The sequence below is a fragment of the Elgaria multicarinata genome, chromosome 8 (assembly GCF_023053635.1).
Source record: "Elgaria multicarinata webbii isolate HBS135686 ecotype San Diego chromosome 8, rElgMul1.1.pri, whole genome shotgun sequence".
NCBI lineage: Eukaryota > Metazoa > Chordata > Lepidosauria > Squamata > Anguidae > Elgaria > Elgaria multicarinata.
Genome location: NC_086178.1, coordinates 37466812 through 37483532, shown reverse-complemented (window position 1 = coordinate 37483532; position 16721 = coordinate 37466812). Strand labels below are relative to the sequence as shown.

At 38.6% G+C, this 16721-nt stretch overlaps 1 protein-coding gene across 1 annotated transcript in view; it reads right to left on the bottom strand.

Annotated features, from left to right (window-relative positions):
• Positions 1-1647: 1647 nt before the first annotated feature.
• The window catches only part of GK5 (glycerol kinase 5), a 35426-nt gene continuing 20352 nt past the window's right edge, over positions 1648-16721 (bottom strand). The window contains exons 10-16 of the mRNA XM_063132161.1: positions 16507-16633; positions 15203-15307; positions 14218-14312; positions 13772-13875; positions 10031-10090; positions 7218-7351; positions 1648-4599 (exon numbers count right to left, since the gene is read on the bottom strand). Coding sequence (XP_062988231.1) covers positions 4418-4599; positions 7218-7351; positions 10031-10090; positions 13772-13875; positions 14218-14312; positions 15203-15307; positions 16507-16633 — 807 coding nt within the window. The 3' untranslated portion in view covers positions 1648-4417. The remainder of the gene's footprint in view (positions 4600-7217; positions 7352-10030; positions 10091-13771; positions 13876-14217; positions 14313-15202; positions 15308-16506; positions 16634-16721) is intronic.

The window sequence follows — 16721 nt, the reverse complement described above, 5'->3', positions numbered from 1 at the left end:
AAAATCAAAGTGTCTTATGGCACCTTAAAGACATACATTTGATATCACAAATGGCAATATTTAAAACAACAGGAGCCCATAGCAGCCTACCAGGAGGCCCTGATATGAAGATGGCTAACCTTGAACAAAGTAATTTCAGAGACTAGTATGAAGTCGAATTAGAATTGAACTTCTTGATGGATTTTATTTATTTCAGTCTGAAGCAAGATAATGATTTCCTCTCCCACTAGAGATGTAAAAAGCTCAGTATTGCTAAATTGATAGTGTTATCACTGCTGTGACACTATATTTTCATATTTCACTTTCTTGCTCAATACTCACTGCTCCATGTGAATGTATACTTGAACCGGAGAACACTTCATGCATCTGATGAACTGAACTCTAGTCCACAAAGGTTTGTGCTAAATAATTATTTCTTAAAGGTGCGACAAGGTCCTCCTGCTTTTGCTGCAACACAAACATGGCTACTCCTCTGGAGATTAATGGGACCTCAGTTACATATGGCCAGACACAGTCCATCTCACTCAAAAAAAATTAAGTTTACTGTCTACAAATTGTTTGAATGTGAATACTTGGACTCGGGTCACATATTTACAGTTGATATCTTCACATTTACTCAGGCCAGTTCCCATTGGACACAAGCCAACTTACATCTGAGAACAGCATTATTTGTTCCTTTAGCTCAAAGGTTTAAGCTAAGCAAAATGATCTATTTTTCATTATTTGTTCCTGAAAAGTAACCAAGATGCAGAGAGCCACAGTTGCTGAAAGGCTATCAGCCCAGATCTAAGCATTTCATTCATAAGGTGCTCTCAAGTTCAATGGGATTTACTTTTAAATGCATGCAAGGCTGCAACTTTCCAGGAAATAAACCTCAATGATTTCTAAGAACATGATATAGAACCAGGTAGGATCCATCTTAATACAACATTCTTATGCCCCAGCTTAGTGGAATCATAGCACTATCCCTATTCAAAAATAGGAACACAGTTGAATTCACTGCAATCAATAGGCATAAAAGCAAACTCCACAAAGGCTTGGAGGGTAAACTGAACATGCTGTAAACCGCCCAGAGAGCCCTGGCTATGGGAGCGGTATATAAGTTTAATAAATAAATAAATAAATAAATAAATTCAAAGCAACTTTTTGTTTTGAGATTTGATGATGCAACTCTATAGGACAGAAAACAGTTTCCCAAAGATGAAAAGAAAGTCCCTAGTTGTTTTTGGAATAGTATCCAGGCCTACTGCTTTCAAGTAGTAACCGCATCAGCACAGATGAATTATGGAGTCTTGTTTACAGCATTTTTTCTAAGTCAACAAATGTATCTACAATGTGAAAACAGACCAGAGGAAAAATAAGTCTTATCATATGCTTCTAAGCAAAGCAGATTAACGAATGAGAGAAATATTTTGAATGAAAAAACATAGTTGTTTGGAGAGCCATACACAAGCCAAAAGGCAACACAACCCCTTATTGATGCAATTAGATGCCTAGGGAGTCTTAGTAGCTCTAGCAATTATGCAGTGAGTTTCCTTGTCAACCTAAACCAATTCCCATTTTGGGTTGCCTTTTTCATGACACAGGGGAACACTTGCTGTAACATGACTAGAACAAAGTATCAATACACAAAATTACTAATCTTGAATGTAATAATTTTATGGAGAGTTAGTATATTATATGTATATGTTTCCACTAATTTCAAGCTTGGAATTGATGTTTACATTTGAATATCAATGTACACATTTAACAAAGAAAATAAAAACATACTTGATTTAGCACTGAGAACAATCAGTTTCAGTTTATAAAACATATGTCTCACAAATGTAATGCCTGATATAGATCTTAGGTTGTTCATAACTTTTAAGACATATTACATAGTGTTACAAATGTTTCAAGTGCAGAAGACTGGTTATACCTAATAACCATCTCCACTCATTCAGACCTGTGCAATGATTTTAGTACAGAATTAGTAATCTGTTAGCTGATTCTAGCTTGGAGAAAAACCTAAGTAACATTTTCTAAGTTAACATTTTGCCATAGTACTGGCCTATTACATGAAAAAAAAATTGCTGAAACGTTTAGTTCTTCTGCACATGCTCACTTTCTGTTTCACATGTAAACAAATTCAAGTCAACCCAGGTACAATAGTCCACAGTATAAAATACAAAAATAAAACCTATTACAAATATAAAACGCAGTTCATTAGATGCTCTAATTATGACCTGGCTCTAGACATGGAGAAAATAATATAGTACAGATTGTCATGGAAAATCCCCCATTTGGACCCTTCTCCAGGCACTTAATGACCTATGGTGACATATGGCAAGATAAACCAGAATTCTGCCCAAAATATTCCGACTAGAACCCCAAATACTACTATTAGGGCAACACAATTAATCTGATTTTCATGCTTAATTCCAGTTGCATATAATGTCTGTGGTCCAAAAGTGCACACAGCAGAGATTTTCTGAGGGCTTCTCTACACACAATGATTCAAATCACTTTCTAACTACATTTTTTCTTTTATCTTTTCCTGTGGAATTCCCACAGTATTTCTGATTAATGATTTAACCTGGTATAAGGCAGCTTCATACGGTCCTAGAGCAGAATTAGGCACCCTTTTGGGGGGCCTGTGGGCACCTTTGGCATTTTGAAAATCTGCTGTGGGCACCACTACAAAATGGGGGTGCTGTAGATAAAGAATGTCTCTGAGCCCCAGGAGTGGGCCAGAAGCATTTATGGGGACAACATTTGGGAGCAGCTAGAGCACCTCATTTGCTTTGAAATAATCCCATATGCCAAAAACAAACTTGATTATGTTTTAAAAGATAAATAAAAGGTGGGAGAGGTAGGACATCTCAACAAGCACCAAGAAAGGAGTCCATGGGCACATTAGTGCCCTCAGGCACCACGTTGCTTACCCTTGTCCTACAGAGTACATAACATTGAGAAGGGGAACCAATATCCATGACACTCTGACAACTACTCTGTGTAGGATTCAGTTATAAAATATTCTAGCTGGAGAGAAAATGTTGAAATGCTAGAAAAACGCAATTTCCAGGCAACAAAAAGTGCTACTTCCATAAAGAAATGTGGATTCCACACACCTGTACCATTACTGCACTTAAAACAGTGCCTGGAAATTGGCTGGGTTTCCCCTTTGAGCCTTATAAACTTAAAAGAAAAATACCTTGAGTCCTAAAATAAATAAATAATGCTAAACCTTTTGGCAAGTGCAGCTGCTAAAGGAAACATTAGACACATGTGAACTATTCCACATATGCTGTGTCTTGCACATTTTATATAGAGATTAGATTAATAGGTTAGGTGGGGGAGACAGTGATTGGGGTAAAGTTTGAAAAAGTAGGAGTAATAGATGTGCACGGTCAGGAAAAAAATGTACTGTGGGTCAAAGAAAAAAGGTAAAAAGTAAACAATCTAACTCTGGATTTGGAAACATATGCAGTGATTGCTTAAATATAAGAACTAAACACCCACTAGTTCCCCCCATCGATAACTCTTTAAACATAAGAGCTAGGATTCTGAATTCCATAGATTCTGCATTAGTAGTGATGCTTCACAAGCATCAATCATAGTGTTTCCTAAATATTTCCCCACTTCCGAGACCAAGTTGTGGAATCTGTGGCTCTCCAGATATTATATATACAACTCCCATCATCTGACTTAAGGCCATGCATCTGAAAGATCACAATGAAAACACCTGACTGATTATTAATAACATCTGGATATTAAAACTTTCTCCCACAGGTAGCCAGGACTCACATTTTTCAAGGCCTAACAGATAAAAAATGAAGATCATTGTTGTAAAGGGAGGTCAATTCCCTATTGGGTTAGTACTCTCAGTGTTTCTTTGGGTGAATCAATGCTCAAGTTGGCAAGAAGTCCCATTCTGTACTAGATTACATTTCTGCTTGTCTTTTGCAGATCATGACAGGGTAGATGAAATCTTAAGACAGACAAAACTTTTTGCTACTTTCCACTCTGCCGGCTACCTAAAGCATCTCCTGTTTTCAGACCAATTTAGATGTGTGAACACACTTCTGCCTCTTTAATCCCACTCCCAAATACCAAATGCATGTTTTCATACAGATACAAATAGCAGAATCAGGCCCAGGTGTCCCCCCATCCCCATGAATGATATTTAAAAAAACAAAACAAAATAAGAGATGATATATTCATACTTTTCCATCATCATCTAATTTGGCTACTACATGAAATCAGCCCTTAGGACCATACATAATACTGGCATTCATTTTCTTGCCTACTGTATGGTGAGGTTTCAATGGGACGATTAGTATATTTTGAGTAACCTTACAGAAGAGCAACTGCAGTCGCTCTAAAGCAGTTGGAGCTGTAGGTTATATTGTCCTGTAAAACCAATGTTTCATAGATACTAATCTAGAGTTTTGCACCAATCTTGTGACTGTGATGCCTGGCTGTACCAAGAAAGAGAACGCTGAACAGCTTTTATCCAGTTACTCATTGCAGGCTCATATTCATTTGGATCCTTCTGTGGTTTAAAAACCATGCCAGTTTGTCTCAGCTTTTTCAGTTGTTCTTTGTCATTCCAAAATCCTATAAACGAAACAAGAAAATCACTCACTATCAAGTTGACCATAAATGTTACATCAAGAATAGGCGCAGAGGTACACAGAAATCTAGTTTTAAGAATACTAGAGCTAAGAAAGGAATTATTAATAACATTTACAAAATGGGCATTTTTTATATTCTAAAATTAAATTAGAATGTAAGCCTATGCGGCAGGGTCTTGCTATTTACTGTTTTACTCTGTACAGCACCATGTACATTGATGGTGCTATATAAATAAATTAATAATAATAATAATAATAATAATAATAATAATAATAATAATAAATTAGCCACCAATAAGAAGCATGTAATATCTACTGAATTAAGATAATTTGGTATGTTTTAATACTAATACAGCCATCAACTACAGCTTTTTTTGTGAGAGACTTTTCTTGTTAGGGACAAGGCATTCCCTAAAACACTTCAACTACTGTATATGAACTTGACCTTCCGTTTGGGGCTATGCTCATGCTATTTGTGTACAGCTATTTGCATTGCATGAGACCAAACTTTCCATAAGATAAAGACACGTAAGGAGGTCCCAGCTACATATAAAGCCTCCAGCCAGCCCTTCTACATTCATTTATTTTATTTATTTGATCCATTTCTTAGCTAGCTTTCAAGACCATAGTCTTCCCTAGGCAGCTTACAGCATAAAAACAATACTAACATATTAATAAAATCATATTAAAGATAAACAAATTTAAATAAAACCAGTTACAATAAAACGTCATTTCCCATCAATGGGAAAACTGCAGAGGAACAGATTCGATCAAGGTTGGTTCAAGCCAGGAAAGGATGGCAAACCTACCGTTGACAAAGTAAACCTTGGAAAGACTCCTGCCTCATAGTGAGCATTCAACAAGATACACCTGGCTAGCCTTACGTTTCAGAGGTCTGTGTAGGTGTTGTGCAGGCAGACCACTATATACTACCAAGCCTAATCTTCTGCACAGGGATAGACACATATGGCAACACTGGGATTCTTGGTGGGGAGGATGAAATATGGAAAAAGTAGCCAGTGTACTTCATTTTCTGTCTCCTCTAGAACATTATAGTGATGCAAGGGTCTAATACGTGCTGCAGCTCGGCTGTTGTCTGGAGCTGCCCCTTTCCAGCATGTAACTCCTCTGCTGAGGGAACTGCACTAGCTGCCTATTCGCTACTGGGCCAGGTTTAAGGGTCTTGTACTTGTGTACAAAGCCCTAAACAACTTGGGACCAGGATACCTGAGAGAGCGCCTTCTCCCTTACCAACCTGCCCGGTCACTGAGGTCATCCGAGGGCCTGCTCCTGGTGGTTCCACCTAGATCCATCCTCCGATTGGAATCCACCAGGGGAAGAGCCTTCAGTGTGGTGGCGCCCCTCCTGTGGAATTCCCTGCCTCTGGAGGTCAGGCAGGCACCAACCTTGTACTCCTTTCGGCGCCTCCTGAAAACATCTTTATTCCAAGAAGCCTTTCTTTAACATGCAGCCTTGGATTACTGTTATTGGTTCTTTTAAATTTTGTTGTAACTGGTTTTATTCTGTTTTTTTTTTTTTTTTCATTTTACCTTGTACATCACTCCAAAATTTTTCAATGGGGAGCGGTATATAAATATTCTAAATAAATAAATAAATAAATAAATAGTGTTTTAATTTCCTCTGGACTCTTGTGACATCATGACTATTTGGGGTGGGGGATGGGGAATAGAAGAACAACCACGCCTTCATTATGCAACAATTGCACCACTGGTGATTAAGATTATTAAGTCTACTAAATGCATGAAAACTATCTTAACCACAAAGGGTTTATGAATCAGTGCCTTACAAATACAAGGTCAGATCCATAACATTTCAATGGATCTTGTTCAGCTTAGAACCGGAGCCTAGAAGACAGCTGATGCTATATACTGCCAACTGTTCTATAAAACAATAGGAGATTTTTGAAGCAGTACAAAATACGTCTCTCTATATAACGTACTATCAAACATTTCAGGACGTTTAGGCTTATGGTTTAGGTTTACAGTTTGAGCAGTTGTCTTTTTTAAGATTCTACATTAACCTTCCCAAACCTGGTGCCCTCTAGATAATTTTGGACTACTGTTTCAATTATCACTCACCATTGGCCATACTGACAGGTTAATAGGAGTTGAAGTTCAAAACATCTGGAGGGCACCTCATCGGGGAAAACTACTTTACATCATGGCGTATCAAATACTCTGTGCACTCACATACTTAATTGTATGCCTGCTAAGTGATTACTTTGATAAGCTCCCTCTTTTAAAAGTGGTATGTGTCCTAGAAAAGGACTTTTAGTAATCAATATGTACAGTGTAGCCTGCAATGTTTAGTCAATATCCAATTTACAGTATCGTTATGAAGGTATTAAACATAAACAAATAATTCTGTATTCTAATTTCACCTGATCAAAGTATGTAGGTGGAAAACTAGGCAGCATATATCACAGAAACTTCCACTAATACTCGTCATCTACAAATCTTTGCATTATAATATGGAATACATACATAACACACATACACTTTCTCTCTCTCTCTCTCTCTCTCTCTCTCTCTCTCTCTCTCTCTCTCTGCTCCTTCCCTAATTTTTAGGCTATATACGTACCTACAGCAAGGCCTGCTAGAAAAGCTGCTCCAAGACAAGACATGTCTGTACTTTCAGGCTTATTTATTGTTTTATTAATTAAATCAGAAGTCATTTGCATCACAAAAGTATTGTTACTGACACCTCCATCAGCTCTGTGAGAGGGGAAAAGGGAAGAAAGTATTGAAAGGATAAGTTCCAGAAAATCTGCCCAATCTAAGTTTTATGTGCAAGAGATAAATACACTTCTAGCAACCATTTTCTGTTGCTTATTCATCCCCAATCAAGCCAAATGTCTTTGTTAAAGAAACAAGAGTTCAGCCATATAAAAATATCTAAGCTGTTAATTACTATATCCCAGTTGTGCTCACTACTTATTCTGTTCTATTGTTCTGTTCTGATTTGACAACATATAAACAATAGACCATTCCCCTCCCCCCCATTTATTAGTAGGCTAAGCCTGAGAAGGAAAATGCAACATATTGTGAACATCCAGCTCAGGGCCTTTTAGAGCTTGTACCCTTTCCCCTTAGAACCTTGTGGATTTAATACTCTGATGCTTCACCAAAATGGACTCTACAGATGCATAGAATTTAATGTTCTGGTAGGTAATATCAGCTCTGGTGATTAACCAGCCTCTTGCTGCTGGTAAGGGAATGTTATTGGCTGTCATGTGATAAGCTACGCAGGCAGCTTGTACAAAGATGGCTCCTAGAGCTAACCATCATTGTGCTTCCACTGTAAGCTACAAGCAGAATCGCAACATTTCAGGGGTCTAGCATTTTTTTCAGTGTGCACAACTTACTATGCTGTGCCCACATGGTGGGCATTATATAGCTCTCATTGGTGTTGTCTCCTTCCCCAGCTCTCATTGGTTGCCACACACACCCTTATCCCAATATTTTGAAGTGGGTGCTTCTCAAAATCATTTTAGCACTCTGGTGTGTCTGTGTGTGTGTGCATGCTCATGGCGTCCTTTAGTTTTTGGAGCAGTGCAATTGAATTTTTTTTTAATTAAAGAGTACCTGCAGCACAGGGCAAGAGGATTGTGGCTAAGCTTACTTCTAAGTAAACATAGTTTCAGATCATGCTATAAGTCCCATACATTTCACCTTGGAATAGCTGACCTATAGTCTAGTCAATTTCACAGCTAAATCTAGTCAGACAACCTGACTTTATTGATTTGACTGCAAACTGTAAGAGGAGAGGAATTTGTACTTTTCAACCGGTGTATAAATGATCTGGGGTTAGACTAAGCAGTGAGGTGGTAATGTTTGCTGATAAGACCAAATTATTTAAGGTGGTTTAAAGAAAAACAGATTGCAAAGAACTCCAAAAGGTTCTCTCCAAACTCAGATATGACTCAATGTGATGTGTATTTAGGCAAAAATAAATAAAATGAAACAAAATTCCTAACCTCATGTATACACTTATGGGATCTGAGCTGGCAGTGACTGACCAAGAAAGAAATCTTGGTGTTGTGGTGGACAGCTCAATGAAAATGTTGATCTACCGTGTGACTGCTGTGAAAAGTGCCCTCATATGAATCTATGGTGTGACCAGACTTGTAATATTGTATGCAGTTCTGGTCACTGTGCCTCAGAAGATTTCATAGAGCTTGTGAGGGTGAAGAAAAGGGCAACCGAAATCATCAAGGGACTGGAGCAACTTGCCTTTAAGGTAAGGTTACAATGTCTGGGACTGTCTAGCTTAAAATAAAGGCAAGTAGAGGGAGACATGATGAAAATGTATAGTTATTCATGGTGTGGAGAAAGTGATAGGGAATTTCCCCCCTCTTTCAGATCACATTGATAAACTATGGAATTCACTACCACAAGATGTATTGATGGCCACCAGCTTGGGGTGGCTTTAAAAGGGTATTAGTTAAATTCATGGAGGATCAGACTATTAATTACTACTAGTCCTGATGGCTCTATATTACTGCCAGTATCAGAAGCAGTACATCTTTGTACACTGGTTGCTGTGAATGTCACTGGGAGAGTGCTGTTGCACTCATGTCCTGGTGTGGGCTTTCCATGGGCATGTGGTTGGCTACTTGTTGGTACAGAATGCTGGGCTAGATAGACTTTTGCACTGATCCAGCACAGCTCTTCTTATAATCTTATCTAGTGAGTTTCACAGCCCAGCTAGAAAACTTAGCTACTTAATTTTCCCTGCTTTTCAGTTAGCATAACATAACTGCAAGTGTTTGTTTGTTTGTTTTAAAAAATAGTGTTAGAGGATTGCAATCACACAGGAATTCAGCTGGAACCTAAACATGTGCATACATAAGTGGTGCTGTTTACTAACCAACATGGGGATTTTTAAAAACTAAACTTCAGTTAGTTCAAAATGTGGGTGCATGGAAGCAATCTGTGTTATAGTATACAGTAATACACCAGGTGTTCCACCAATTTAAGCTCCAATAGAGATTATCTATTGTTTTATTCTAATGTTTCATTCTAGGCAGCAGCACATCATTCTTGAAATTTTGAACAACTAGTACCAACAAGAAGACAGCCAAGCTAACAACATTCTAGGTTTCCAAAGGTAGACTTGAAATCGGTGGTTTGCCAAAGCAGTATATGTAAAGTCACTAGGCTACTGACACTACCTTTGTCACCAATATACAGGCAGCTAGGTGGTTTAACTACCTATTCAGGTGCTTAAATCAACAGGTTGGCTCGAAATAAATACACAATTCCATTTTGGACCTTTAAAAAGGTTTTGGAAACTAAACCTAATATATATACGCTTTAGTTACTTAAATATATTATTATATAAAATATCTGAATGAATTAGCTGTTGACATTTTAGACATAACATGGACATACCGAATGAATTTAGGTGGAATGCCTACATCTTTTGTGATGGTATCATAGAGCTGTTTGTTTCTTGCAAAAAAGAAAAAGAAAATAAAGCATTCAGTCACAACTAGCTAGATAATAAAATGTATTTTCATAATGGGTTTAAGTTAGCTATTGTAAAATAAACTAGAGCTGTTCAATGATTCAAAGTACTCCATAAACCTTGTTTATATTCTATTTATTTAAAACATTTTTAGGCTGCTTTTCTCAAAGGTTAAAGTGGCATAGTACATTCAACACAGCCGTAGAGCATAAAACATAATTAAAACATACTACAAGTCAGTGGGCAAACTACAAAATAAACCAAAAGCAAGTTCAAATAAATACATGTTTTGCATCACTTGCAAAGAGAAGAGCTCCTGATCTCAATAAGTAAAGCATACCAAAGCCCACCCACTATAGTAGTAAAGGCCCTACTCTGTCTGACACTATTCTAATCTGATATCCTGGTCTGCGTACCATCAGTGTATAATTTTTCCCAATTGTTACTGGTGCATGAACTATGTGTACTACAGTAGAAGACTTAGGTCACAACCAAGATTAGTATACTTTTTTACTAAGAAGTAAAGTAGGAACGCCAATCAGCGTATACACTTAAAGAGCCATTATCCAATCTTCTTAGTAACCAAAATATTGAAGCATTTACCACAATAGCAAAGTGCTAACAATCATTATTGTGGTACATATTGTTATTTACTGGGCATTTATCCAGCCACAGATGGTTGTCCATAACAAAGCCAGTGTAGAATTGAAATTCTACACCTGCTCAACTTGAATTTAAAAAAGCAGCACCTTGTTTTCAGGAGAGGTTCTATCAACTATTTTGAAAACAGGAGGATAAATGGTGAAGTAATACTAGCACCTAGGAAAATAATAGAGATGGTAGGGATGTCAGAGGTATGTGATTGGATCCAGAGTTGCCCTTTTGTGAACCGCCCAGAGAGCTTTGGCTATTGGGCGGTATAAAAATGTAACAAATAAATAAATAAATAAATAAATTCTGTTCTTTCTGTTTGTGAAAGGGACTGAGATCCTGTAGATAGTATTCCTGCTATCCTCCCTTCCTTGCTACATATTATTAATCTTTCTCTGTCCTCTGGTTCATTTCCTTCTGCTTTTAAACATGCTACAGTCTCTCCCATTCTCAAGAAACCTACTCTTGATAGGCTATCTCTGTCTAACTACCAACCTGTCTCTTTGTTGCCGTTTGTTTCAAAGATCCTGGAGCGTGTGGTCTACTCTCGCTGTCTTGACTTTCTTTCTAGTAACTCTGCTTTGGATCCATTTCAATCTGGATTCCGTCCCCTGCATTCCACCGAAACAGCCCTTACTAAGATCACCAATGATCTCCTTACTGCCAAGTCTAAAGGCCATTATTCCGTTCTTATTCTCCTTGATCTAACTGCAGCCTTTGACACGGTTGATCATGATCTTCTCTTAGATTCCCTTCATGACCTTGGATTTTGTGGCTCTGTCTATAACTGGTTTGCCTCCTATCTAGCGGGTCGCTCTTTCAGCGTGTTGGCTAATGGCAGCTCGTCTTCCTCCTTTCCCCTTTCAGTAGGGGTTCCGCAAGGCTCGGTGCTTGGCCCGTTGTTGTTTTCCTTATACATGTTGCCCTTGGGCAAGCTTATTCAATCTCATGGCCTCCAATATCATCTGTACGCCGATGATACACAACTATATCTGTCATCTCCGGAACTTTCTCCTGATGTTCACGATCGTATCTCGGCATGTCTTTCAGATATCTCAGCTTGGCTGCTTCATCGTCACTTGAAGCTTAACATGGCAAAGACTGAATTGCTTGTTTTTCCTCCTAAACCTTCTCCTCATCTCTCATTCTCTCTTACTGTCAATGATGTTACGCTTACTCCGGTCAAGGAAGCTCGTAGCCTTGGCTTTATCTTCGACTCCTCGCTCTCCTTTATTCCTCATATTGAGGCAGTAGCTAAATCTTGTCGATTTTTCCTGTATAATATTGCCAGGATTCGATCATTTTTGTCTGTCTTTTCTGCCAAGACGCTTGTTCATGCACTGGTTATTTCACGGTTGGACTACTGCAACCTTCTTCTCTCTGGCCTTCCTTCTTCTCACATCAGTCCGTTGGTTTCTGTTCACCACTCTGCCGCAAAGATCATCTTCTTGGCTCGCCGCTCCGACCATGTTACTCCGCTTCTGAAATCTCTTCATTGGCTTCCAATTCACTTCAGAATCCAATATAAACTTCTCCTGTTAACCTTCAAAGCTTTTCACGGTCTAGCTCCTTCCTATCTCTCCTCTCTCATCTCACACTATTGCCCCGCTCGTACTCTTCGCTCCTCTGATGCCATGTTTCTCGCCTGCCCAAGGGCCTCTACTTCCCTTGCTCAGCTTCGTCCATTTTCGTCTGCTGCCCCTTACGCCTGGAATGCTCTTCCAGAACATTTGAGAACTACAAGTTCAACCGCAGCTTTTAAAGCTCAACTAAAAACTTTTCTTTTTCCTAAAGCTTTTAAAACTTGATGTTGTGCAGACTTCTACTGTTACTTTCTACTGTTAGTTTTACCCTACCCTGTGCCTGCTTACCCTACCCTGTACCTGTTTGCATTCTCTTCCCCTCCTTATTGTTTTACTATGATTTTATTAGATTGTAAGCCTATGCGGCAGGGTCTTGCTATTTACTGTTTTACTCTGTACAGCACCATGTACATTGATGGTGCTATATAAATAAATAAATAAATAAATAAATAAATAAATAAAAATAATAATAATAGAGAATCCTGCTGGAGGAAGGCAGGCAAGAGGCTGTTTTTGACCATTCCTCCCTTGCTACCTTCTGGAACAGATTTTCAGGAGGTGCAATGGGATGCAGAGGGGAGGAGGAATTGGTGAACTTCCCTCCTCTTCTTCTTCCTCCAGAAGGGTTGTCCCTTGAGTAGAGCTGCTCACAGGGACTTTGGATCAAACCCATTGTTTTAGTCTAGGAGATTCTAAATACAAGCAAAGACTCAAAGGGGAGACGCAAGTGGAAGGCCAAAGGCTATACAGTAAAACATCCTTCAGGCAGAGTAGGCAGCAGGGATAGGGAGGAGGAGTGCAGGCAAAACTCAGGGAAGGCAGGCATGGAGGCGAGGAATTAAGAAACGAGGTTCTGTAATTTCTGAAACCGTATGTCCTTCTATGCAATGGCTCACTTTTTTTTTACATGTATGACTGTCCATGCTAAGAGAGTGTATTTTAAGGTGGTTGTTATTGTTTTGCCTTCATTTGCCAGTGAGTGGGCTTTTTTGAACTGGAAGCATGGAGATCCATATCATTTAGTAGAAATTGGCAGTGTGGCACACTGACCATGGTGATTTTTTTCTGCAAAGCTGTCAACTCTGAACTTCATAGGAACAGAGTATATCAAAGTTTGGAAAGCGAGTTAAAAATGGGAGCAGCCTGGTTGCATGGACTGATGGTGTCTGTATGTGTATATGCCAACCTTGTGCCTTCTAGATATTTTGGGCTACAACATCCACCTTAGTGAGATAAGTAGGGGGCTTTTAAGATCTGGATTGGGAGCCCTGCACCTACTCTAGGCTAAAAAAGAAAAGTGTAGCAGCTAGATGTGGATTTAAAGTAATGTCTGTTTGGGCTCTTAATTCGGCGAAGGTAACAAAACTAGCAGAAAGCCCGACCTAACTGCAAGCAACATCACATTTTATCTGGGTGTTTCTAATCCAGTACCTGAAAGCTATAGATTCCAACACAGCTCGAACAAGATGTTTTTTAGTGGTAGAAGGTGTGATCCCCATAAAAGAAGTACATGCATATGGGTCATTCACTGGAATCTAAAATTATAAAAAAAAAAAGTGAAAATAAGGTATGCACAAAAATGTTCTGCTGGCTGATGTTTTAAGAATGGACTGAAATATTAAGGAAAAGAAATAACTTACAGATGACAATGAGAGGCAGCATAGTAAGGAGAAGAAAATTAAGACAGCAATAAGCAGCACATAGGGAATTATCTTATGTATTGTTATTCAAAATGTCATTTTATAACCATGCTAATTATACACTGATGTGGAAGATACTGAAGGCTGAATGGAATGTATGTTTTATGATGAACAATCACATTTGGGAAAATGAGTCAGATGACACATCAGTAAATAAATCAAAGGCAATACTTTTACCTGCAACCCACTAAAAGAAGGGACAAAACAAACTCCGCCTGAATTTACTAGGCTGTGGGCCATTTTTGATGTTTCTTCAGCACTGGCAAAAAGATCTGTAAAAACACACAATGTGGATTTAGCATATACATGACAGGCAGCATAGTAATATTTTAAAATAAAATAAATATATGCCATAATAAAATGTCACCAGAATTTTTACATTATGACGACAAAATAGACATCCTTGGAAATCAGGAGAACTCTAAAGGATACTGGAAAAAAGTCAACCAGAAAAAAGCTGAAAGATTTTGCAGCCTACTTTTAGCCATCACACTGCAAGCAATATTACGTTTAAATTATACACTGTTTTTCATCATTTCTATTTTTAAAAATACAGAGCAGCAGGTTTTAAACGTACATATATTGATATGTTTTTAGCACAATATGATGTCTCAGCTGGCTTCTACATCATAAGAAGAAAGCAGACGGCAAAAGAAATCCTGAAATATATATCACTAGAACCAACAAAATAATTTTATCCCTGTACTGAGAAGTTATTATTATTATTATTATTTATTTATATAGCACCATCAGTGTACATGGTGCTGTACAGATAACACAGTAAATAGCAAGACCCTGCCGCATAGGCTTACAATCTAATAAGTTGTAGTAAACAATAAAGAGGGAAGGAGAATGCAAACAGGCACAGGGAAGTGTAAACAGGCACCGGGTAGGGAGAAGCTAACAGTATAGAGTCAGAACAAACTCAATATTTGAAGGCTATAGGGAAAAGAAAAGTTTTTAGCTGAGTTTTAAAAGCAGTGATTGAGTTTGTAGTTCTCAAGTGTTCTGGAAGAGCGTTCCAGGCGTAAGGGGCAGCAGAAGAAAAAGGACGAAGCCGAGTAAGGGAAGTGGAGGTCCTAGGGCAGGCGAGAAGCATAGCAATAATTGTTGCTTTACACCCTACATTTATAGTCTCAGAGATTTAGTTTGCGCTACTCACCTAAGCTCTGCGCCCATTTTATAGCATTCCCAGTATCAGAAGCATTGCCTTCAGCTAAATAAGTCACCTCTTCCCCGATCTTCCAACCAATCAATGGATACAAACCTTAAAGTAACAAGACATGAATTATTTATTTATTTATTTATTTACAGTTGTATCCAAAGGTGCCTTTCTACTCACGGCTTTTGCTCCAGTGGAAGCCTCCACTAAGAGAAGCGGAGGGATGGTTCAATTTGAAGTCCAAAACATCTAGGGGGCACCAGGTTGTGGGAGGCTGGTGCATAAGTTTTTCCTGCAACAAAGTGGGCCCTTATACTCCACTTTGTATCAAATCCTCCACAGTCAGTCTTTCCCAAAAGAAAGAGGCACCAAGTTTGGGAGTCTTCCAACCCATATTGCTTTTTCATGTGCAGGTGAAAGTGCATTTAATGAGCATCAGCTGGAGGATTAGCTGGTACACTCCCTATGTCCTTTTTCTGCCTCCAAAAACAATTGAACCTATATTTTAAGAAATCCATTTCATTTTACTAGCATTTTACTGAGAAATGTAAACACTATTTATTAATTTGTATGTCCTGCTTTGTAAGCAATTGTTTTTGAAAGTCATAAAATCCAATGGAAATATAGCAATTTATGAGCATATCTAGTAAGTAGCTCCAAAACTGATAGCTTTTGGCTGCTGTTTTTAGGATTTTTTCAGAATTAAAAGACACTTACTCCCACGTAAGTATGTATAAGCGTTCCACAGTTGGTGTTCCACAGTTCTGGACTACAACGCCCATCAGCCCCAGTCAGTAAGACCAATGGTCGGGGATGATTGAAGTTACAAGCCAGAACATCTGGAAGCACCCAGGTTGGAGAAGGCAGGTCTAAAACAAAAATTCCTCCGCAGGAAACTGAGCACATACACACCAGTGACAAGCAGCTAACATTGGAAGAAGCAACATGTGAGGTGAGTGATTGGGTGACAGACTCCAATTCACAATGGAAGTTACATCCACATACATCTGAGAGAGCAGGTTGTTTCTAAATTAGTTGATTTTGGCCACAATTGTTTGTAAGTTCTTTCCCCTCCCCAAAATTCAATTGCTTATCAGACCCCTCCATCTGAAGGTAATCCGCCTGAACAATAAGTATTCTGGAGACACTGAAGGTAGTGTGCTTGACTAAACAATCTATGATTTTATCCGATTTCTTTTTATTCTTATTTGTCAATAGTTTTTTAACATCCTTTTTATAAGCCACCTTATGTCCACAATGGTTCCTGTCAGCCAGGGTTTTAGAATGCAAAAATACAACCTTACCTTTTCTAGATGCATGGACTTTGCTTCCAGTGTTAATATCCCAAAATGAACCAGTCCCCATGGTGACTTTAAGATCACCGATATCAAAACAACACTGTCCAAACATGGCTGCCTGTTGGTCTGCCACCTACAGGACAAAGGCCAGACAGTAAACTGTCAGGCAGAAATCAGCAACTGATCTGGACAACATTCAGCATTTGAAATACAAGGAAATG